This window comes from Momordica charantia (assembly GCF_013281855.1).
Source record: "Momordica charantia cultivar OHB3-1 chromosome 9 unlocalized genomic scaffold, Mcharantia_2.0 BLBB01000009.1, whole genome shotgun sequence".
NCBI lineage: Eukaryota > Viridiplantae > Streptophyta > Magnoliopsida > Cucurbitales > Cucurbitaceae > Momordica > Momordica charantia.
In genome coordinates, this window is record NW_028275167.1 from 30,025,586 (window position 1) to 30,049,342 (window position 23,757).

Consider the following 23,757-nt stretch of genomic DNA (forward strand, 5'->3'; position numbering starts at 1 on the left):
TGATGTAGTTGAAATAAAATAAAATAATGATGACATTTAAAATAGCACTGTTTGTATGTTTATGAATTGACTAAAAGACACCACCAATTTATTCCGTCATCTTAATTTCAATATTATTATGAAGTACTTTTTCAAGTAAAGACTTTAAAAAAATGTTAGAGATAAAAAACAAAAAGTTTTCAAATAAAGGAAAACGAAAGTTCATAGGGTCAAACTAAAAAATAATTTAGTCCAAAGTTATGTTTATCCTAACTTATGAACTTAAAAAATATTTGTATTTTAAAAACATAATTTTCAACCATATCAGTTGACATGCTGACCGCCATTTAAATTTCGACAGTTTTTTAACTCCTTGAAAAACCAAAAAAAGTTTTTGTAATTATTATTTACATTTCCTCTTATATTTACAAAAAATTTTAGTCACAGGTCAGTAAAAATAGGTGATAACTGATTAAGCATTATCCAATCATCCACCCATCAAATCCACTAAGAAGAAGAACTCATATGCTCTCAAGTTACATTCTGATTGGTACAAAAAAAAAAACATTCAAATTTCCAAGTTTGACTGGAATTCCACGTCAGACAAACAAGGTGGCATGCCGCCAAAAAATTATCCCACCCCCACCTCACTTCATAGAATATTCTTTTAATTAAATCGCAAAATTGGAATTCCCACCGATCCCGATGCCACGCGTCAAAGTCTGGTGTCGCGTTGCGGACAAAAATAAATGGCGAGAATATAAAATTGTCGACGTGGATGGATGAGGTGGTCGGATAACAACCACAAGCAATCAATCTTCTCCGCCTAATTCGGTTGCTTTATATTAGTGCTTATCCTAATCTCCAAGATTAAGGGACACGGGGCTGCCTACTACCGCGACGTGGCAACTTCTAATCGCCTTTCTGTCCACCAATCAGCGATCAGGTTTTGGTTCCAGCCAAAAACGAATCACCTAATCACAATTCTATCCCTAGTCCATATCCTATGTAGGGACCATTCTCTTTTGTCCTTCATGTAACTTCCATAATTATCGAGGTCCTAGCTAGTGACTACATCATCTTCTCAATTTATTTTAACTATGATTTTGAATTTTTTTTAACAAGGAATTAGGTGATACTTATCAAATTTTTATTGGTAGTTAATGGTAATTAAGATTCACCGATTAGAAAAGTATTATTCCATTGAAAAGTATGTTAGATGTAATTTTTCTATCAAAATTATTAAAATCCAATCAGATTCAATATTGTGCGGTGCTCGATCCAACACCTTTCGATGCTTAAATCATTACTTAAATCAGAGTAAAATAGGTAGGAAAGCAAAAGATTTGGTGTGCTAAAAGTTAGTGTACCTTGTGGGAGGGTTTTCGCTCTCCTTTTGTGGGTGAAATACACTTGATGGCGTGTCTTCCTGTATCTGGGTTGTACTATCTGCCAGCATGTGGTTAGAGGGTCTCGAAGATCGTTGGATGACGAAATCATTTCTCCGTTGTCGATTGGTGTTTGGTTTTGGAGTTCTCTGCCTTAGATTTTGACACGGGTCATCATATCCTTGGACCAATTGTGTGGGCCCGTATTCCTTGAACTCATTTGAGATCAAGCGAGGCCCACGACCCTAGTGGCCCCCTGTGGTGCAACCACGTAGATGGTGAGACTTTACTCCTAATATAGAGAAATACCCATTTTTCAGCATTGAATGAAATGAGTTTTGAGTCATCCTATATTACATTATTATTTCAAAATTTAATTATTTTTTTTAATACAATACTTGGGTGGCAATTTGAACGAAGATGTTATTATTCTTCATGTATCTAAAGATATCCTCTACTCAATAAATGTCGGAAAATTATTCATGCAAAAATTTCCCATCAAAATTCTTTAAATCAAAGTCTAGAAACGCGGCACTTGTCTAAACGGGTTCTAAACACTTGATTAGCATTAGCATATTAGAATATTTCAAATTTCATTATTCGATTTGGAAAATTTGAGACGATAATTTTTCTTTATCATATGGCTTGATTCGTGGGAATTAAATGGGAAAGAATTGAAAAAAAGGAACAAAAAAAGAAAAACAAAAGAAGACTGGCGAGGTATGAAGAAATTCCCAATTACAAATGTCAAATATTCAAAGAAGATGAAGTGTGAAAGATAAGACCACCAGATGGTTTGGAAATGGCATCTTCTTCCATATTCGGATAAGATTATCATGTCCACAAAGTAATTTAAAAAAAAAAAAAAAGCCTAAAGAATCATGGGAATGGGAAGGAACTCAAATTTGTTCCTTGTTCTGACAATGAACTTCTTGGAAAGCCGCCAACAATGGAAGATGAAGTCAAAGAACAGACCAATCAAAAACTGCCACTCAGCACAAAACGACAAAACCCACCAAAATAAAAGCCCCATTCATCTCCTTTCCAACATTTCAAACACCTTCATTTTTCCCCTGCTTGCCTTATCCTAATTCCCAACCCATTGCTTCTCCCTCTGTTTTTACTGTTTCATTGATCGTAAAAATCCAAAATCAGACTAGAAATGAAGGACAGGAACTGCAGTGAGCTTCCCCCTGGCTTCAGATTTCACCCAACCGATGAGGAATTGATCATGTTTTACCTCAGAAACCAAGCCACTTCCAAGCCATGCCCCATCTCCATCATCCCAGAAGTTGACATCTACAAATTTGATCCTTGGGATTTGCCTGGTTAGTTCCCAAAAAATTTACCTAAATTTCATAACCCTTTTTCTTATTATGTTGATAAATGAAACGAAACTTGTGCAGAGAAGGCAGATTCCGGCGAAAATGAGTGGTACTTCTTCAGCCCAAGAGACCGGAAATATCCCAACGGCGTGCGGCCGAATCGGGCCGCCGTCTCCGGCTACTGGAAGGCCACCGGCACCGACAAGGCCATTTACAGCGCCTCCAAATACGTGGGAGTAAAAAAAGCTCTTGTTTTTTACAAAGGGAAGCCCCCCAAAGGCATCAAAACTGATTGGATCATGCATGAGTATCGTCTCATTGAATCCAACAAACAAACAACCAAACAAAGAGGATCCATGAGAGTAAGTTTCCTTTTTTCTTTTTCAATTTTCGTCTAGTTGAATTGTTGAAATGAATCAGTTGACTAATGGGTTTTTGTTTTTTGTTTTTGTTTCAGTTGGATGATTGGGTTCTGTGTAGGATCTACAAGAAGCGGCATTCGAACAAGGGGTTGGAGGAAAAAGCAGAGGAATTATCATCAGGAGATCACCAAAACGGTGTCGCAGAAGGCAATGGAGAGCAAGTGATGAAATTTCCAAGGACATTTTCGATCACCCATCTGTTGGATTTGGATTATTTAGGCCCAATTTCTCAGCTTTTCAATGACAATTCCAGCATTAACCCAACTGTTGGGTTTCAAAACGCCACCACAACCCATACAAATGTTGGGAAAACAGAGCCAGGGGAAATGGCATTTGATTACTCTGCTTCAGCAGATTTCCAATATGTCAATCACAATCACAACAACAACAACTTCTTTAACCAACCCGTATTCGTCAATCCTGCCTTCGATTGGAATGGCTTGGGCCGCTGAAGAGCAAAATACAAAAAACAACACCATGAAAGAAAGAAACACGACACAAAATTACTTGGAAGAAGAAAAAGGGAAAATTTGTGAATATTGTTTGTTAAAGGGTTTAGGTTTGATGTCTTTACACGACGAATTCAAGAAAGTGACAGTTTCCAGTATAGATTCAATGTGCAGAGATTCTGTGTAATTAGTTGATTGATTTACACCTTCTTCAATTTTAGCTCTATTTCCTTTTTTCTTTGGAAAAATTTTAATGGGTCTAGGTTCAGGCCAATTTGTTTACGGAAGCCATCGGCATTTGACAAGGTGTTGCTTATCCAAAACGACAAGTCGGCAACGGCGAGAGACAGATAATAATAGTAATAATTATTATTAATAATGGAAAAGGAAAATAGAAAGGTCAAAAGAAGCGCGTGGAAAGTGGTGGAGAATGAACTTGTTCGAAACGAGATAAAAAGTTAGATTAGATGTTATTTTATTATTATTGTTATTTTTAAATTTAGTGCGATTTACATCATAAGGTTGAATTGAATGAGAATGAGTCATTTTAATTATTAAATTATTGAATAATCATCGCCTAAACTGGTGGAGTTTGAGTTAATTTGTCGGGATATGCGTTACAAAAAGCCTTCTACTATATTCTATACTGTGGGCGAAGTTAAGGAAACATGATTTAGCTACTTGTTTTAGTTTTAAAATGGTTTAAATAATATTTTTATCAGTATTTTTTATTCATTTATTTTGATCATTGGAAATGTTCATGTTTTTTAGTACGACATGGGTGGATGTTCATATTTTTTAGTGCAACATGTGGGAGTGGGAGATCAAACTCACAACCTCTTGGTTTGAGATATATGCTAATCATCGTTAAACTATATTCGCTTTGGCTTGAAATATTCATTTTAATTTATATACATTCAATTTTGTTCATTTTGATCCATGTATTTTAGGTTCCTTTAATACAAATTTGTGGCTACGTTCCATTTATCATCGCGATATGTGTCAAGTGAAACGGTAGTGATGTATGCATCTAAGGTATTCTAACATATCGGTAGACTTGAACATCATTCCCACTTGACCAAATTACTTCGATTAGGCACACGCCATCGATGAAGTAACATTAACGAAAAAATAATCAATTGGAAAGCAATAGTCATGTTTTTGATCCTCCAATCTACAAACAAAATATATCATTTGATCCGGCCTTTACCAACTAGCCAAAATTTTATAAAATGTATAATGGATAGATTACCTCAAGAAATTTAGTGAGTGAAATGTCGTGTTAAAATTTTTTATCAAAATTAAAATGAATGGATAGATCAAGATAGTCACTTTTCAAAACTATAGGGTCAAATGAAATGTTTCAAAATATATTGAGAGGACATAAAATAAATAAAAATAAAATTTTAGAGAGAAAAATGGTATTTAAACGGATAAAATTTTATTAATATCTTACACTTTTAATATTTCAATTTAATTATTTTGTAAAAGATATAATACTTGAATTTGAGTTCTCACATGGCGTAACTTCTTAAAGTAATGTGATTTCTTGCTCTGTTTAAATGCTTTGGAACTCATATTGTGGCAAAGTCCATTTAGATTTTCAAGGTTGCAAATTTGACTTGTATATTTTCTCATCGTAGCTTAAATTAAAAGAGGAAAACTACATTGGAGAAAGTGAAGGTATTTCATGACAATTTTGTCAAAAATCACGAGTAACATTTGAATAAAATATTATATTTAAAGATTAAATTGTTTGTGATTTTATTTTTTAAATGGCAAGGATATTAGACTAAATTATTGTTCTTATACCTATGCTTCTCCATTTTCTACAGGTCATATGCACTTTTGCAACTATTAGGTGATCCACAGTGGACCAAATTTCATATATATATTTTTTTAATAAAGTAATTCTAAAGGTTAATGAATAATCAATTCAAAGGTTGGAGAGCCATATGTTTTGGAGTACGACATGTATATAAATTGAACTCTAAATTTTATGAGATGCGTGGATACTTAATATATATATATCATTAGTTAGGATATCAAAATTATCGATGAAGTTTGACATTAATTCACTAATCAAAACTTTTCTCGACAGGTCCCCTTCAATTTAAGAATTAGGGAAGCGTTTACCTTTTCTCAAATATCATTAATTAATTTTCATTAAGTGAAAATTTGAATCTAAACATGGTCCAATCTTATTTAGTTGAGTCTAGGTCATTTATTGCTATTCTATTTAGTAAGCAATGACATAATCAACAAAAGATATCTCCTCTAACTCATTTAATCTCATATTTTTTCCCTATAGACAGGATATTGTGTGAAAAACAACACTATTTCAGCCCACGGAATAAAATCTACAAACTTAAGTGATGATTTACTTATAAAAAACCACCTCATAAGTTTGATCTTTTTTCTTGTCTAACTTATAATATCGAAACCATTTATAAAGGTTAAAAATGAAATATTGAATTTTGTAATTGATATCTTGCCGAACAATAAGTTATAACATATGTCATCGTTATTATTATATTTTTAGAATACAAATGTGGAATTAGATTCAATCCTACGTATGTGTTAAACATATAAAATATAAAGACATTTGAAATGAGTAGATTCAAAAAAATTTATTTGCTTTTATTTATTGTTTGTTTGTTTATGATTATACAATCTCACAACTAGGGGAGTGGGGTTTAAGACAAATTTTTGGCATAAGGTTTATTATTTAAAGGATTGCAAGAATATTCATGATGGGCGTCGAGAAATAGACGTAGCCGAGATACTAATCAAGAGTATCAAAGCAAAGACTGCACCGAAAGAGCCAATTAAAGATCCAGAAATGTGCTGACAGAAGGAGTTGAATTGGGTGCAAAACGAAACCCAATTAGCAGCATCATTGCCTCGATAAGCCAAGTAGACCACCGACGCTGCTGCCGATGCGCCAGCAGCCACAAGCGCCATCGCCATCTTTCATTGCATTTAAACGCCACAAGCATCACACAATCAGAGTTAGAATTATGCACAACTAATTAACAAAAAAAAAAAAAAGGTAAAAATCAATATGTCAAAGTATTATACAGCAGCAGGGGCACGATGTTCCGTTTCTGCAGACGATCGGGACATAGTGAATTGTTTCTTGGATTTCCAGGCAATCAAGGAATCACCAAGGAAGACACAAAATCCAGAAACAGATAATCGAGTGTCTAAATAGGCTACCCAATCAACATCTTAAATTGATGAGTTGGGTAAATTTAATTCATATATTGGATATCTAACACTCCCCCTCACTCGTGGGTTTGGACAATTACATCAAGACCCAACAAGTGGGAATCAGGGAGGAGGAAATAACAATGCAGGGTTCGAACACAAGACTTCCTGCTCTGATATCATATTTTCGTCACGAGAGAGAGAAAAAATGAGTGATTTTATTAATATCACCTCAAAATATATACAACTTATTTCTCTCCTATAAATACAGAATTAGGAAGTAACCATACGGCTAACCAACCAAACTAAACCAAAATAAGTTGAATAACCAACTTCAGTTACATGTTCCTAATAAATATTAATAAACAATTAAATTTCTCGTAACTCATTAGCTTAAACTTTTGTGTTCAATGAAGATTTAACAATGGTATCAAAATAGGAAGTTTGGTGTGATTTCTACTTGTTAGCCAACTTTTAAACTTAGAGTGATTTAACACTCTTCACGCACTAATTAAATCTTACCGTGTCAAAAGTGAGCAAGATGAGCCGTGGGGTGACTGCAGCAACTTCCACCATTTGGAAGATGGATAGTGGAAGACAAAGAAAGAGGTACCCACAAACTATGGAATTTGCCATCACAAAGAACCTGTAATTACATCAAATTATAGTTTCTGTATCAGTTTATATCAGAAAGTGAATAAGTTCTTACGTAAAGGTGGGAAGATCTTTGTAGTCTGCTTTGAATTGAGAAGACTGCGTAGAAAATGGCAGAGTTTGATTGGCTGTGGCCATCACAACTGCACTGCTCAGTGTTGCCATGGCTGCCATTACTCTCAGCACTAAGTCCACTATGGACAGCCTCCTCTGCGCTCCTTCCCCAATAGGGTTGCAGCGTTTTGGACCATTCTCCTCAACTGATGATTTTGCCTTCATCTCCCTTTCCATATTTTTCTAATAACATCAAAACACAAAACAAAATCTCAATTCTAACTTCAATTTATTTGGAGTTCTTTAATTGTCCAAGGGTTAAGAGACAAACAAAAGTGGATATTAGGTGAATTTCTGATGACGTTTCAAGTTTCTATATGATCTAAGCTGTATTACACGTGTCGTCGTGCGGTTGGATGTGATGGGCCAGCTTGGCTGTTTTCTTTTTGAAGTTATTCTACCTGCTCGCTCCAGATAAGTTAATATCTTCAGTATTTTAATCAAGTTACTTAAATCAATAGATTGATTCTTTTAGGGAAAATGACATGAATAGCCTTCTCAAGAGAATTTTTTTATTTAGATAACCCACCTCTCAAAATATGTTTTCAACGGTCCACTAGTGACTTTTCTAATGTTTCAGTGGTAGTAAATGTACCCAACTACCCCTCGCAAACAAATTGAATTCTCGGGTGAGATCGTTACTTTCTCGAGCGAAATCTGAGGAAAATAACAAGATAATGAAATTATGGGCGAGACTTCCGCGAGAAATGGACTGAACTATATTAATTTCCCGGCCGTGAACTACAACTATCCCGCTCGAGATATGAAGTTATTTGGTTGACCTACATTAATTTCACGTCCGTGAAATGCCTCTGTTTCGCCCATGAATTGAATTTTTTCAATAAAGGAAACACCTAACTGAAAATATTCCCACGAATGACTTTACTTTTCATCAGTGCATCTTGTACTAAGCTCTCAGACAACAAAAAGAATTACGTACCTGTAAATTACCTCATACTTTTCTATCTGAAAGTGATATTTTTCTACATGAACGAGGTAGGTGTTATTTATTTTGAAGAACATGTTTTGTCTTCATCTATGAACTCGCACATTTGCATCTCTAGCTTTTGTATAATTTTATTTTTTTAGCTTTCATCTTCTATTGAAACGTAGTGTGGTATGGGTGAAACAATTTGTTTGTTCTGGTTGTTCTAACTGTTTCTGAGCCATTTTTGAACCATTCTCGGGCGAAAATAATAGCATTCACGCCCGAGATGTATAAGCATCACGTTCGAGAATTTACATGTTTTCGCCCGTGAATTCTGGTAATTTCACCTTGAATTAACTTGTTCGTTCGTGATGCAGGATGCCTCGTCTCTTTATTAGCTATGGTGGTATGTGGAATGAGTCTCAATCTGTATATGAAGGTGGGATTATGGGAGGTTTAGATGTGGACAATAGTATAACGTACGATGGGCTCATAAGTGCCATGTTCATGCTTACTAGAATTGATCGGGACCAGTTCAACATCTTGATACGTTGTGTATACCTATTCAAGCCCCAGTATCAGGTTCCACAGTATTATATATTCGATGATTATAGTCTCAGATTTTTTTTAAGAGGGCCACCACCTCCATCTGAAGTCCTAGGTAAACAATTGATACCTTGAACGCATCGAAGTCATCCTCAAACTGGGCGGCTATGTACAATTTTTCTAACTCACTCAAGACAATGTTCGTCCTATCGTTAAAGTACAGGGCCCTAAGTCTACGAGGATGTGTAACTTTCCTAACTGGGTTCCTGTCATAGTGTAGGCCACTAATAAGGTCAAACTCCCTCCGTCCAAACGACACCTTCCTCCCAAAAAGGTTGAAACTAATCGTGTTCGGTGTACTATCCTCAACCTCCCTAAGTAAGATATTGTGTATCAACGGTCCGTTAAAAACGAGGTCCACGTCCAGCAGATGACCGAAAATAGTTTTCCTAAACATGGCTAGCTGTCTAGGGGTGAGTTTTTCCTTAATATCAGTGTCTGTCTTCGCTAGGTGCGATAAAAAGGTCACGTTTGCAGAGGCAAATATTGCAGGGTCAATTTTCGGTCTCATTTCCATACTTTCAACCTGAATACGAGTAAAAACATAATTGAATATGATAGCCATACAACCATAAGCAAGAAATAAAAAACAAAAACAAAAAAACAAAAAGAAGCCAGTGGTCAAGCAATGTTCTGTCTTAATTCTCGGGGGCAATCTCGCTCGACATCGGGTTAACTACAATTTCTCGTGTCGAAAAAAAATCAATACATGAATACTCAATTTCTCGTGCCAATCCAGGGCGAGATACCCCGAGAAATAACATATAAAACTTAGCGCGCGAGATAAAATGAGAAAGCATGCGACGGAAATATTGCTTCTGGTAAATTTCTCGGGTTACTTTCGCCCGAGAATACCCCGAGAAATTTACCAGAAACAGTACACCACATCTGAATTTCCCGGGGCACCTTGAACGAGATGCTTCGATGTAGTTAAATCACCCCCGAGGTACCCCGAGAAATCTCCACGAGAACTAAAACCCAGAAATCCGAATTAGCCCGTAAACTTGTCAAAACCAAATCAATTCGCCCTAAATAATTTCAAAAACCTAATCAATCCGCCCTAAATCGCCTGAAACCCACATAAATGTTCAAACTTAAACCCTAAACCCACAACGTCAAACAAGAACCCCACAACGAAATTAAACAAGAACACCACAGTGATTAAGTGTAAGTTTAGTGAAATCCTAACCTTGATTTCGCGGGCGAGGCGCAGACGAAGGAGTTAAACAATCCGCGAAGAAGGCGTTCAATAGCACGCACAATAAGAGAAAAAGGGGGAAACGAAGAGGAAGAAGCGCACGAACGTAAGCTTCAAGCAGCACAGACGAGAAAGATGAAGAGAGGAAGAAGGGGAAGAAGTTGAAAAGCACGAGAAATATGAAGAGAGGAAGAAGGGGAAGAAGTTGAAACGCACGAGAAAGACGAAGAGAGGGAAACGAAAAAGCAACCGTTGTTTTTTAATTGAGGGCATAAACGTAATTTCATCATTTTTAAATTCATTAAAATAATATGGTGGTCCATTCAAAACAATTTTGTAGGAAGGGGTTATTCGAGCAAAAAGTTTATTTAGGAGGGTCATTCATGTCATTTTCCCATTCTTTTATGTGCACTTTTTTGCATAGGGGGAATCACACCTATTATTTTGTAATTTTAGTTGTCAAGGACAACGCGTACTTCCAAGTATCTCTACAATGATATGATATTATCTGTTTTGGGTATAGTCCTCACGTCTTTTCTTATATATAGTCTCGTTCAAATTAAACAGTCTCATACCAGTGAAGGTAATTGTCCTCATCTATATACCATGTATCATTCTCTTCTCTAACCCAATTGCATACTTTACAAATCCAACATTAGTGACACTTGAAGTGTGAATTGAGTTTAGAGTGAGTTTTTGGCTTCATAAGCCTAATGGAGGAAGTTGTTGTCAAACTTGGTTTAATTAGAGAAACTAGCCTGAGCGCTCACTATTCAAGTCCCATAACCAAAAATTTCCTAGCCTCGGGCTCTTTCAACTTGCACTCACAATACATATTTTCTAAACTGGATTTAAACTCTCATGTTAAGAATCCCACATTGAAAAGAGAGGGAATCTAACATAGGTTTATAATAAATATGGACTACTCCTCTCATTGTCAATTGATTTTGAGACGCAACCTCATTAACTCAGCTGTTACAAATACTTTTCCGTAAAGGACTTTTAAGTATTTTTCTTATTTCTTTCCAAAAAACACTTTTATATTACTCCTAAGATGATTTTGGAGGAGAAATTCTTTCCTAATTGCTTTTCTTGAAACCTACTTTATGTTATTTTATGTGATTTTTTAAAACTAAAAACATTATCCCTAGTATCACACAGTTTCACATTTAATTTTAAGAAAGAAATGAAAAGGATCTCGGGATGGAAAACTCAGTTGGGCCCAAAATGAAAAAAGCCCAATAATCAGGATGGAGGAGCAGCCCAGATTTTGCGGCCCACGAGGATCACCACCCACCACGCGCTCTGATCTCATGCAATTCGCGTAATTTCTAGGCTTTGTTTGGTTGGTGATTACAACACTGTTCAATGAGACTGTCGATTTAGGCAGCGGGGAGATCAGTTTACACCGGTTTTGCTTCTGCTCCGTTCTCGGATTCTCCGCTTCCAATTTATCCGTCACTTTTGATTGGGATCTCTCGTCTCTGATCACGTAAGTCACTTATATCTACGCCTTCTTCCGATTTTGGATCTTGACTTACAACAACGCTTATCAATCAAATGACTGAGAATCCAGTTTTGTTCACTGGATCGTTTTCTTGTATTGCCACCGTCCATTCATTTCATTTGCTCTCTGGAACTTCATTTGTTTGTTAAATATGATAATTGTTTCTAGCAGGTGAAGTTCCTATTGTTTTACATTTTCCTCCATTAATGAATCAGATTAGTTTCGTTCAGACGGGGGCAATGATATTGGGGTGAATGTTTTGAATTCTGACTTTTGTTCGTTTTTATTAAATACGTGATCAAATGTGCTACGTATGATTCTGTAAGCTTTAAATCCGCTAGGGATGATTCTGGGAACTGTACGATTGACAGAGCATCATAACTCCAAATCTGTTTCTGATTTGAGTCACCATTTTTTTGGGGGAGGGTTAATAATGTTACGATAGAAGCTTTCTCTTTGTCGTTTTCTCCTAGGTTTCGTATTTGGTTGAAATAAGCCGCTTTATCAGACTTCTGTGTAAAGTCGAGCACTTGGACCAATTACATAATGTCGGCTACTGGAAAGTATAATATTTTGAATTGATTTGGACCCGGATGTATAATTATTTTGATGTGCTCCAGTTAAATTTTCGAGGAATCATGGAATTTTGGTATGAAGTGGACTCTATCAAAGGGCGCTTTACTTGTGGAATGTTCTTACCGTATTTGAATGCTTTAGTCCGTGATTGCAGGGAAATTATTTTTGAACAATCTTTTTGACTTATCTTGCAGTTATTTACCGTTCACCTATAGTCCTTGTAACGAAGGGGAACAATGTCAGAAAAAAATATCGAGGATGTAAAGGAGCAAGTCATTGCCGATACTTCCCCCCAAAATCAAGATCATTGCGACAAATCTGTGGAAGAAATGTCTGTATTTATGGTGCAGCAAGAGGTTAGTGCTATTTCTGTATTTATGGTGTGGTTTTCTTGTGTCTGTCTGTCATCTTGTTCCGTCGTTGGTGAATTTTAAATCCTGTGTGTTTGAAATGTAATATTTGTTGTTGCCTTCGTTCTCTGTATGATTAAGGTCCATAGAAAGAAATTTTTATGAAAATACTAAAACGGGAAAGTCTCTGATTTTTATGCTAAGATTTGGATTTTGGAAGTAGCTTTTACTTGTCTTTGCATAAAGCTCACCATAAAGGGGAAAAGATAAAATAAAAATAGCCTTGATGGGGCAAGAGGGAAAATGTTTTTTCCTGTCTTGGGTCCAGTTTTTAATTGTGTGTATGCAATCGCAGGAATTTGTCTCAACTTTCCCAGCAGTTGTTTTGGTCATGAGGTGTCACTAAGGTTTTGTCATAATTTGTTTGCTAACAGTCTAATAATGGTTATTATTAAACAGGAGGAGATCATCAAGAAGAAGTACGGAGGCATAGTGCCAAAAAAGCCTCCTTTGATATCAAAAGTAACTATTTGCTGTCTTTCAGCTACCCTTTTGAGATATTAGTTTCATAATTTCATTCAAGTCCTATATTGTGACAACTGCAAATGCTCCTTTTATCTAGGACCATGAACGTGCCTTTTTCGATTCTGCTGATTGGGCATTAGGGAAGGTACTCATTTAGATTTTACTTGGACTTAACTGTGGTCGGGCGCTGAAAATTATCTGGACTACAAAATTTTGATGTTGATTGGATGTCCAAGTTTGATGCTTATGCCTTGTCTAACCACTCTTTTGACTTCTGTAACAGCAAGGAGCACAAAAACCTAAAGGACCACTTGAAGCACTCAGGCCAAAGTTGCAGGTGCGTGATGTTTAATAATAGTGGGCTATCTTTGTCTGTTTCATCATCATACCTGACGTAACTTTTAAATATTTAAATCTGTAAGTATACTTTTGCTCTTTAGTAATAGTTTATTAGCTGTTAACCAGCAGTTGATATCCACCCACTTGCTTAATGTTGATAAAAATCTCTAATGTGAGGTTGATTGAGGGATTGTCTTCCCGAAAACACCTGATACTTTAGTCAGATAATATAATCTCACTAATAACCATAGCTGGATTTTGTCTTCCAAACTCTCTTTCCTGTATGTGATCAAAAAGTGAAAGACCACTTGGATTTCCAAATGGTTGTAAATTCGGAAGTGATTACCTGCAGGTTATTACGTACGTCTTTGTTTAAAAGTGTTGTGGCTATTATGCTGTTTCTAATATTTGCTGATTTTTTATTACCATTGTTGTTATAATCAGCCAACCCCACATCAGCAAGTTCGTTCAAGGCGCTCGGCTTATGCTCCTGCAGATGAAGGTGAAGGTATGAGCCACAGGCTCTCAATTTTTACCGCTAAGGCTTCTAACTTTTGACAGCAAATGATAAATATTTCGCTTCGATTTCCTGTTCTCAGCAGGGAATGATGGCAACATCGACCCCGCTGCCGAGGATCAGCAATCCACAATAGACAGTGGCAGCAATGACCATGTTCCCGAGGAGAAAGTGTGCAAGGAATAACTATGTGAACGAGAGCACTTGATCTACTTCTCTAGACTGAGCAGCATTCTCTGACGGTTCGTGAATGATGCCAATAAGTGAAACATGCTGAATTTATAAGCTTCACTTGTTATGATGGAGATCATGCTATGTGGGATGATGTAATGCTTCATATGCTTTTTAAAGTTATGAATTCAATCCTTGGATTGCGTTCGAGAATTATTTACAATCTTATAGCTGGCTCTTGCTGGCCCAAGTGCATTCAATACAGCAATATAATACCTTCTGTTATGAGGCAGAATTTATACCCACCAAATTTTCCTATCTCCATTTCTTGCTCGTTTCATAATCCCAAGTGTTGGATTCTTTTAAAGAGAATTTGAATAAAAAAGTTCGGGTTTTTAGGAGAGAATTTATATTCTGAATTTCTCTTCGTCACTGATAATGAATGGGAGCAGCAGATATTTCTGAAAGTACAATAGATTTCAGATTTTTATTTCTTTTACCGAAATTCGACAATCACACACGAAGGCCGGGTGTCAATAACTGGGCCGAATCAGGCTCCAAAAAGGTTGGGGAAAATAATCAAGCAGCATGATCCTTAACGCCTCTCCAGCAACTTCAGTCATCTTCTCCAAACACAATGATCCTCCACAAACCAGACCATCGCCGACCGAGAGCAAGCCAACGGAGGTGCCGCCATTGGTGCGTTCGTTTTGCGCCAACGAATCTTGCATGTGTGGAAGGAGGCGCTTCATTGAAGCAGCAGCAGCGACATCTCTGTTCCCGCTATGTCCTTCAATGGCTTCTTCCGATTCATCTTCTGACTATACTGTGCGTATCTTCTTTCAAGGAAATTCATGGGGGTTTTCTTTTTCTCCCTAAATCAATAACCACATGTTTCTTATCTAATTTCCCCATAAAGCCCTGATGATAAGGTTCATTGGTTTTGTGTCCAGGCTATATTGAACCGGGTTCATCCTCCCAAGCCAGACTGGTACGAGGATTTCTACGCGTCAGTTCTGGCTAATGGCATGAAACCCTATGAAGCAGAGGTTGGAGCCAACTTACGTTGCATTTGATTGGAACTTGCGAACTGCTATGCTAACATTGTTGCAATTTTTTTGCTATCTTTTTTGTTTGGTCAGATTGCGGATTACAAGTCCCAGATATTTGCCAATTTGAGAGGAAAGGCCCAGAAAGTCTTGGAGATTGGAATCGGGGCAGGTCCCAATCTTAAGTGTTACGGGGATGAAGGTATGAGGGTTTATGGTATGCACCCAAATAAAAAGATGGAGAAATATGCTCGGGAAGCAGCATTGAATGCTGGCCTGCCACCTGAGAATTTCGAGTTTAAACAAGCTGTATGTCACTTTATAAACTCTGCAGTTCGTTATTGAACTTCATTGAATTATTGCATGGCATATGTGATTGAATAAAAATCGTGCAGTTTCTTCATGTTCTTGTCTTTGTTACTGAATGTGAAAGCATTTCTAGTTTAGGTAAATTTGAGTCATGAAGCATTCCAGTTGGTATGAATGGGTTCGACAAATCTGATGGCTGGGGTCACTTCCATTGTCTTTTCAGTAAAGTTTTATGCCTTTTTACATAATTTGTTTGCTAAGGAATGTTTGTGTCTCTGAGATCGTGAAGTAATTGGATGCTGAAGTAATATCTTCATCTTAAATAGTCGCATCTTTAGAATTAGAAGTTATCAATTTGTAACTAAGCCAATTTTCCTTTAGTTGCTTCAACTAAGTTTGTTTTAGACATATGTTAGATGTTTTCTCTAAAAGCATTTAAAAGTACTTTTTGAAGGTTTCTGGGGATCGGATCATATATACTTATTCATGCTTTCGACATAAAAATTTGAAGAAGTGTTTTTAATTAGTTGAAAAGTACTTATAATATGTTGAAAAATACCTCCAAACACACTGTTATTTCTAATAGTTTAGCGCTCACACAGAGTTGGTTGTGCTTTCAAGATTATTTTCTTGGAAGTATGAAGTTTACTCACTATTTGGAATTTTGGATTTACCAATATTTGGTTTTCAATTAGGTCGGGGAGGCTATACCATTACCCGATGCTTCTGTCGATGCTGTTGTTGGGACACTTGTCTTATGTTCTGTGATGAATGTTGACATGGCTCTTAAGGGTACTACCTTCTTTTCATTGTGATGTAGTTTGGTAGAGACTCTGACATCCATTGGTTAAATAACCAGTGTTTCCCAAACCGAAAACTTAAGATTGAGACTTCATGCCTGACTTCCTTGAACTTTGATAGAAAATCCTGAGCTCCCCCCAGTAAGCTGAGAATTGACTTTGCTTCTGCTCTTTGGCAGTCTATCGATTGCTTGATTGACAATAGCATAACAAAGTATACTTGCTTAAGAATTCAGGCTCAGAAGAAAAACCATATATATAGATAATATCTGTATATCAATATATTGGTTAACTTAGCTTGATTTCCTTCACATAATGATAAGATATAAGAGTGGGCTTATGCAGTCGAAAACAAAGCCATTTCCTCTGGGTAATGATAGATCAAAACAAATGAAACTATGCTACTAACACTAGTCTGACTCTCATCTTCTTTTACTATTAGACTGTCTGATAGACCGAAATTCCTCGATAGGACTATTATAGGGGGTAAAGAAATATTTTTCTGCGTTTTTGTATGAATTTACCCAACTTATGATTGTATGAATCTCACCAAGGTACATTTCATTTGGTGTGGTGTGCAGAGGTGAAGAGGGTTTTGAGACCCGGTGGACTTTACGTATTTGTTGAACATGTGGCTGCAGAAGGTATTATACCAAATCTCGCCAATTCATTGGTTCCATAAAACCATGTGTTTGTATGTAATATAATCAATTGAGCATTGTTATTCTTTTGTTGTTGTGTCGATGTAGAAGGAACCGTGCTTCGATTAATACAGGATGTGCTTGATCCTCTGCAGCAGATAGTTGCTGATGGATGTCACCTTACCCGCAGGACAGGGCAAGATATAAGCAAAGCAGGGTTTTCAAACGTTGATCTACACATGGCTTCCTTCTCCAATGCCGCCTTCATAAATCCTCAAGTTTATGGAGTGGCTTATAGATGACCAGAAATGGAACTTCCCATTTTCACTCAGTATCCTCTTTCATTGTCTTCTTCTATGTTTTTTTTTCCCTCTTCTCTGCAGGCCAATGAGCCTGAATATTCACATCTTAAGCTTCTGCAAAACCATTTTTCCTGTTCCAGTTCTTACTTAAGTGCATAAAATATTAACCTTCTTGTTCATGATGCATCTCCTCAGCTACACCATATATTGATTTTTTTTTTTGTTTGGAGATCTCTACATTGTTTTGATGTCAGGAAGTGAATTATGGGTTCAATCCTGTTTGAACAACCATGTTGATAATTTGTTTTAGCCAAGCCGGTGCCATTACCCAAAAAACCCAACATTAGCAGCTCGGGTAGAATCAAACACCCGAACAAATTCAGGGCTAGACATTACTCTACATGATACTTATTGTGTGGTGGTACATTTCTCATGATGTTTGACATTTGTGTCCCCCGTACCACCTGAGCACTAAGGCCATGTGAGGACGATCAGCGTGGATAATTGCCCCTAAGGCACCGATGGACCAAGGCCTTCGTCTGACAAAAGGCTTGTGTCTAATAGGTTGAGTATCTACTAAGTTTATAAATTTTCAATTTTGTACCTGTCGGTTAGATTTCTAAACTTTTAATTTTGTGCTCAGTAAATCCATAAATTAAAAAAATATCAAATACATTAAAAATTATTAGCCACAAAATTAAAAGTTAAATACGAAAGTTCAGAGATATATTAGATATTTTTTGAAATTCTAGATAATTTAACTCATTTATTTTTTTATTTATTTGAGGAAATTTTTAACTCATTTATTAAAAAGGTGAAAGGTCTCTAATGAATTTTTTTTCAATGAATAATGAAGATTTTTTAAAATCAATAATGTGGCTCACGATGCATATTTGGCTTGTCCTTGTACATAATTAATTATGGTACGGTTACGTGTTTTATAATAGAGGTTGAATACTTATGACAGAGTTGGTAAATATGCATTCAATTTCCTTATGATTATTAATGCAATTATTGGTAGGTCTTCCTCAACTAATAAATACAACAATCATGGGCTTAAAAAAAACTCCCTTTTTTTATTTCATTAAACTACAATAATTGTAATCTTTATTTCAATGTATTTTTTTTTTAAATACAAATCTACATCATGGTCCAAAAAGTATTTAATACCATTAAATGGGCAGCTTTGTTTGTTTTACATGCAAATGATTACTTTAATGGCAAAAGTTAGGACATATTAGTTTCCCAAAATAATAAAAGTAGAATATATTCTATTCCTTGATATTGGAGACTCGTGTGAGGACTTAACTGCAAAATTCCGAAATTTAGAGGGTGTTTAAACCAATTTTCTGCAACATCGACACCTTCGTGCGAAAAGTTCTTAATCCCTTTCTGTGTTCGTGAGCTCACAGTCACGGTCCCTCTCTCCGTCTCCGACAAACTAGGGTTTTCCTTCCGTTCAGACAGCTGGTCGCTGGTGTCGCACAGACTTTTCTGCACAATCGGTGCTGCTTGTGCTTATTCTCTCTCTTTTCTGTCCCTAAAAATGTAAGCTTTCTTTCGCCCTTTTTTGGTTTCTCAAAGCAATGTTTAATTCGTCCTTTGTTCTGGGGTACTGTTTTGATTTTTCCCCTAAATTTAGGCATTTTTTCCCAGGATTCTTTATGTTACAAGTCTGGAATGCTTTCTTCCTTTTGTTTGTTTTCTCTCTTCTTTGTTCCTCTTCTTTCTGCTTGAATAGTTTTCCTTTTCTAGTGCACTGTGTGTCAGGTTGTGATAGATTCTTGTTTATTTCGCCTTAAAATTTCTAATTCTAGCTTCGTAGATATCATTTATGATGGTTGTTGTACATATATATAGTTCCAGGAGACTCAGCAGTTAGCCTGTTGACCTCTGATTTTTGGTTACATGCTGGGTGTTGTGTTATTTGAATTCACTGTTTGTGTGATCCGTTGCCTGGATGTATGTTCTTTAGCTTATTCAGCTACTTACAGTACCTCATTATTGCTGCATGTGCTCGTTAAATATACATATGGACCTTCTTACTGTTGGCTCGATGTGGTTATTACCTATAATGGGAACGTTTTTTCTGACGGCAGTTGTGCTGTGGCTGCTCGTTGACTTTGTAGGAATATGGGATATAACTGAGTTTGTGCTTGTTACCTGTTACAAAGAGTAAAAGCATATGTGAAACTTTTGAGTAACATTCAGAGGCCATTCACTCAGTGAAGTGTGGGTTTTGATTTCCAAAACTTTGTGTTCCATGATGTAGTTTGTAGCTCGGAAATGTGTTACGTTAAGTCATTTGAGCGGAATGGTTGCTGGTTAATGTTTTAAGAATTGAAGGGAAGCAGAAACGGTCAAAGGGAGCAGATAGCTAAATGGGATCCCTTTGTTGTGTGGCTGCAAGGCCACATGGATCAAATGCTGCTAGCAGGGATTGGTCTATGGGTCCTCACGAGCCTTTCTGGCATACAAATACGAGCTTCTCACCACCTCCTTCACGATGGGATATCCGATTCCAGTCTGAAGGGTTGTCACATGGTTGGCATGATGGCGCGCAACTGTATGGGTCATCTACATCATCAAATAGTAAAGAAAGTCGCAGCTGGATAAGGGGAAACCATCTTTATACTCACAACTCTGCATCTGATGGTGCTGGGTTGTTTTTGAGTAGTCCATCTGACATCTCACAAGGCCCTCAATGGACGCCTCCAGCAATTCAGGAAATCAATGTTGATGGTTATGAAACTTCAACCAAAAGGGGTACTATTACTGTTCGTTATTTTCTGTAGTCATATTATTGTTTCTCATCATCGTGGGTGCATAGGAAACTTCATGGGCACTTGGTAATTTGTGATTAAGTTCAATTTCCTTCTCGTGATTTACATTTCTGGGTAATGGGTTCTAATATAGTAGAGTTGGTACTTTTCTTATTTCATTTAAGTGCTTATCATAGTTTCATCGTTCCATCTAAATGGTTTTTAAGTAAGTGTCTATGTGTGCATGCACACACGTATGGGAGAGATTTTAGTTACAGATTATTGTAGTTTTGTGTGTGTGTGTGTGTGTGTGTGTGTGTGTTTGTTTGCTTTCCTCTTGTGAGTGTGCTGTACCTTTGTGAGAGAATTTTAAGCAGATAACTACAATATCCTCTGTTTAGGGAGGAAGGGAGAAAGGGCGTTTTTTCCAAGCCATAAAATGGGGAATGATTGTCTGATATTTTAAGAGTGGGAAATGTCCTTGATGTGTATCCTTGAGCCTGATTATCCCCACCCTTGAAACTATAACAGTTGAGGCAAGGTTGTGAGCAGTCTGCTCTAGTGAACCGATGTGTAGTTTCTTTTCTGATTTTTTGTTTGCATTTTTCTTGTTTGCACTATTCAAATGTTCCTAAAAGGGAAATACTCTCTTAAAGTCAGTTAGTTTTACCCTACCCCTTGGCCATATTCAACTGGTTTCTTTCTTCCCTAAATGTTCAAGTGAATTTTGCATGAAATTTATGGACAAGTACAAATAAGTGGCATGGCATCCTCTAGCAGCTAGTTCTACCAGTTTAATTTTTCCCTAGTGTTAAAGTTAGTTCATGCATTGATTCCATAAAGTTGTGATGTTGGTTCAAAATCCTAAGTATGTTTTTATAGAAGAATTACCAAAAAAGAAAAAAAGAACCACTAAAGATGTATTTCAAGTAAAGATAAAAAAGAAACAAGCAGCTTAACTGGTGCTTACTAAATAGGTAAATATCGTGTTTCTGTTAAATTTTAAAAGATGTAAACATAAGTGAGATGCTTGTTCTAACTGTTAATGAGCTGACTGTGATTATTTTAAATGCCCAGCTTTTAATTAGAAAACTGCCTTATATATTCTATCTCTGCTCTTAGATGTTCCAAGTTTTTACTTTAAGTTTATTGCTTGCTTATTTTTACATCACTGAGAAGGATGTGGCATACTTAGTGTATAGGATAATGTAGAATCCATCAATATTGGAACTGTTTTTTTTTGTTTCTGCTAATAATATTCATGTTACTCTTCATCAACTGAACTGTTTTATTGTTTCTCTTTCTCCCCAGATCCTTCATTGGTGACACTTTCCTTTAGGCCTGCGGCAGAGGTACTGAATTTCGTATCATCTCCCTGGTACAATGACTAGCATAAAACTAGCAAATTCTAAGTTTTTTTCAATTGCATTTTGCAGGGTACCTCTGAAAATCTGGATAGTGGGAGCTCTACTTTCTCGCATTCAGACAGTAGCGAAACAGAACCGACTGTCAAGTTACGCTCATCCTCTAATTGGAACTTTGCGAGTCGTCGTTCTTTCATGTCCAAACCTATTCATCCTCTTGCCCTTCCTATGCAAACTTCCTCGGGAGAAGCTTTTGAATCCACCAATTTAGGGTTCACTGAGTTTGATTCTCCTACTCCCCAAAGAGACACCCAAGGATGGAGCAGTGCAAGTAGCAGCATTGATTTTGCCGATGTGTCCGAGCCACTTGAATCAGAGATCTACTTTAGATCATCATGTAGATCTGATGGTTTCCGTTGTGGCTTATGCGAAAGATTTCTTTCACAGAGATCGCCATGGAGTTCTCGTCGCATCGTGAGAAGTACTGATATGCCAGTTGCTGGAGTTCTTTCTTGTCGACATGTTTTTCATGCCGAATGCTTGGAGCAGACTACTCCAAAGACACGTAAGAGTGACCCACCATGCCCGCTTTGCTTGAAACATGAGGATGATCATTCACCCGAGCAAAAAGCAAATTCAAGATTGAGGAATGTGAATACGTTACCTAGTAGGCCTAGACCCTCAACCAGCGAGGAGGGGATGCCGAGACTATGGGGTTGTGCTCAGGTAGGAGATTGTGTCGAAGGGGCCTTGCACGCACCTCCACGAAATTCGATGCTTCTAGTTAACCGAAATCGTATAAAGAACCTTTCTTTCAAGGGAAATTCCAGCAAAGAGTTTCCAGGAAAGTTGAAAAGTGGCTCTTTACGATTGGTGAGTGCAAGACCATTTGATCAAGAATTTGTTGGCTGTTCAAGAACTTCAGCTGGACCCAGTATGAAACTGTGATTGAAATATGTAGATAATTCAGATAGAAAAGAAAGAAAAAGGAATTTCAAAGAACTTTTCTTTTCGAATCAGCTTCCCCTGTATTTTTGCTTATTCGTTCCAAATTCTTGAGCTGGGAAAATTTTAGCTTCTCCAGATTACTGATTTACCAATCGATGTATAGTTGAGTTGTGGCATTCCATGATGAACATGAACTGAAAAAAGTACTTTTTTTTTTCCTTCATTTTTCTCCATTTTTCTTCCCCACCTTAACGAATTAAACTCATAATTAATAATTAAGTAATTATCTTTAGAAACTAAAAAAAATCTAGAAATGGGCGTGCGAAGGGAACCATATCATATCCTATTGAATGAGGTAGTGAGCCACTGGATTAAACTGAACTGGGTTACCAGTGGACTATAATTACTTATCAGAAAAGAAAGAATCTAACAGAGAGTACACAAATGACAAAAGAAATTAACACTACTTTTAATAAAATGGCAGTAAAAGCGAATGATTTGTTTGTACTTTGGGTTAAAACCAATCATGACGGAAAAATAAATAACCATGATTAAGCATTGGTTAACCAACAATAAGTAATTATTAATTTACTATTATGCAATTTCATTCTCTCTAGGCAGAATGTAAATCCTAAACCTACCGAGACAAAAATTCCCAAGTACTTGCACTATTATTTAGATAACTAATTGATTTTAAAATAGTTAATTTCATAAATAATATAATTCAAAAAATTTCAAAAATAGTGTAGCTTTCAAAGAAAAAAAATTATATATATATAAATTAAATAAAAAATTATAAAACTAGAGCATATATCTAAATTATTGACAAAATAGGGTAGCTTTTTGTCAAAGTGAAATATCAGTGTATGACCCACACGATTTACGGTTACCACGTATCATCTTATGCAATATGTGATGTGGATTCGAGGCGGTAGAAATTGCATACAACCTACACAATTTAAGTAAAATGGTGTACAAACAAATTGTGCATAATATTGGAAGGAGCACACCACCATGCCAAACACTATACACATAAACAAATGCTTAATTAATTCATAAATGTAAAGAACGCACCACAAACACAAAATTAATCGTATGCGTTGCATGCGACTTCTACGTCGCTCTCATGCGGCGTAAACCGTGGCCAACTACCTTCAGAATTATTTTCAAAATCGGTAATTTGAATTTGTTTCTTAAAATACATTATTAAAAAAGAAGAAGCAATTTCTCCGGAGAAAGGGGATAATCTGCGGAAGCAGCCAAAAATGGGGAAGTGATTGATGGGGGAAAGGAAAAATGGGAAGTGGGGCTTTTAATTTTAAGT

At 36.5% G+C, this 23,757-nt stretch overlaps 5 protein-coding genes across 9 annotated transcripts; 4 read left to right on the forward strand and 1 right to left on the reverse strand.

The window, feature by feature from the left end:
• The first annotated feature begins 2,406 nt into the window (after positions 1 to 2,406).
• Positions 2,407 to 3,778, forward strand: LOC111019098 (NAC domain-containing protein 2). The gene is made up of 3 exons (XM_022295383.2): positions 2,407 to 2,695; positions 2,774 to 3,054; positions 3,150 to 3,778. Exons 1-3 carry the CDS (start codon positions 2,530 to 2,532, stop codon positions 3,564 to 3,566), a joined length of 864 nt encoding a protein of 287 aa, XP_022151075.1. The 5' UTR covers positions 2,407 to 2,529; the 3' UTR covers positions 3,567 to 3,778.
• A 2,404-nt stretch (positions 3,779 to 6,182) lies between these two features.
• LOC111019184 (casparian strip membrane protein 1) lies at positions 6,183 to 7,794 on the reverse strand. Its single transcript, XM_022295513.2, has 3 exons — positions 7,483 to 7,794; positions 7,296 to 7,419; positions 6,183 to 6,533 (listed from the first exon to the last, which is right to left on the reverse strand). Exons 1-3 carry the CDS (start codon positions 7,716 to 7,718, stop codon positions 6,312 to 6,314), a joined length of 582 nt encoding a protein of 193 aa, XP_022151205.1. The 5' UTR covers positions 7,719 to 7,794; the 3' UTR covers positions 6,183 to 6,311.
• Positions 7,795 to 11,604: 3,810 nt separating this feature from the next.
• On the forward strand, positions 11,605 to 14,559 carry LOC111019224 (uncharacterized). Of its 2 annotated transcripts, none has more exons than XM_022295568.2 (7): positions 11,605 to 11,765; positions 12,551 to 12,712; positions 13,166 to 13,228; positions 13,329 to 13,376; positions 13,515 to 13,568; positions 14,015 to 14,078; positions 14,170 to 14,559. In XM_022295568.2, the coding sequence occupies exons 2-7, from the start codon at positions 12,593 to 12,595 to the stop codon at positions 14,271 to 14,273; spliced, it is 453 nt and encodes a 150-aa protein (XP_022151260.1). In that variant the 5' UTR covers positions 11,605 to 11,765; positions 12,551 to 12,592; the 3' UTR covers positions 14,274 to 14,559. The 2 variants fall into 2 exon arrangements, with proteins under 2 accessions (XP_022151260.1, XP_022151261.1); XM_022295569.2 differs by having other exon boundaries at positions 14,173 to 14,559.
• A 137-nt stretch (positions 14,560 to 14,696) lies between these two features.
• Positions 14,697 to 17,538, forward strand: LOC111019223 (uncharacterized). Of its 2 annotated transcripts, none has more exons than XM_022295567.2 (6): positions 14,697 to 15,086; positions 15,212 to 15,307; positions 15,401 to 15,616; positions 16,312 to 16,408; positions 16,998 to 17,060; positions 17,166 to 17,538. In XM_022295567.2, the coding sequence occupies exons 1-6, from the start codon at positions 14,847 to 14,849 to the stop codon at positions 17,357 to 17,359; spliced, it is 906 nt and encodes a 301-aa protein (XP_022151259.1). In that variant the 5' UTR covers positions 14,697 to 14,846; the 3' UTR covers positions 17,360 to 17,538. The 2 variants fall into 2 exon arrangements, with proteins under 2 accessions (XP_022151259.1, XP_087973350.1); XM_088117224.1 differs by having other exon boundaries at positions 17,169 to 17,538.
• Positions 17,539 to 18,156: 618 nt separating this feature from the next.
• Positions 18,157 to 22,656, forward strand: LOC111019222 (RING/U-box superfamily protein). 3 transcript variants are annotated; one of them, XM_022295563.2, is made up of 4 exons: positions 18,157 to 18,907; positions 19,459 to 20,125; positions 21,433 to 21,473; positions 21,558 to 22,656. In XM_022295563.2, exons 2-4 carry the CDS (start codon positions 19,741 to 19,743, stop codon positions 22,431 to 22,433), a joined length of 1,302 nt encoding a protein of 433 aa, XP_022151255.1. In that variant the 5' UTR covers positions 18,157 to 18,907; positions 19,459 to 19,740; the 3' UTR covers positions 22,434 to 22,656. The 3 variants fall into 3 exon arrangements, with proteins under 3 accessions (XP_022151255.1, XP_022151254.1, XP_087973349.1); XM_022295562.2 differs by having other exon boundaries at positions 19,489 to 20,125; XM_088117223.1 differs by having other exon boundaries at positions 19,632 to 20,125.
• The last annotated feature ends 1,101 nt before the right edge of the window (positions 22,657 to 23,757 follow it).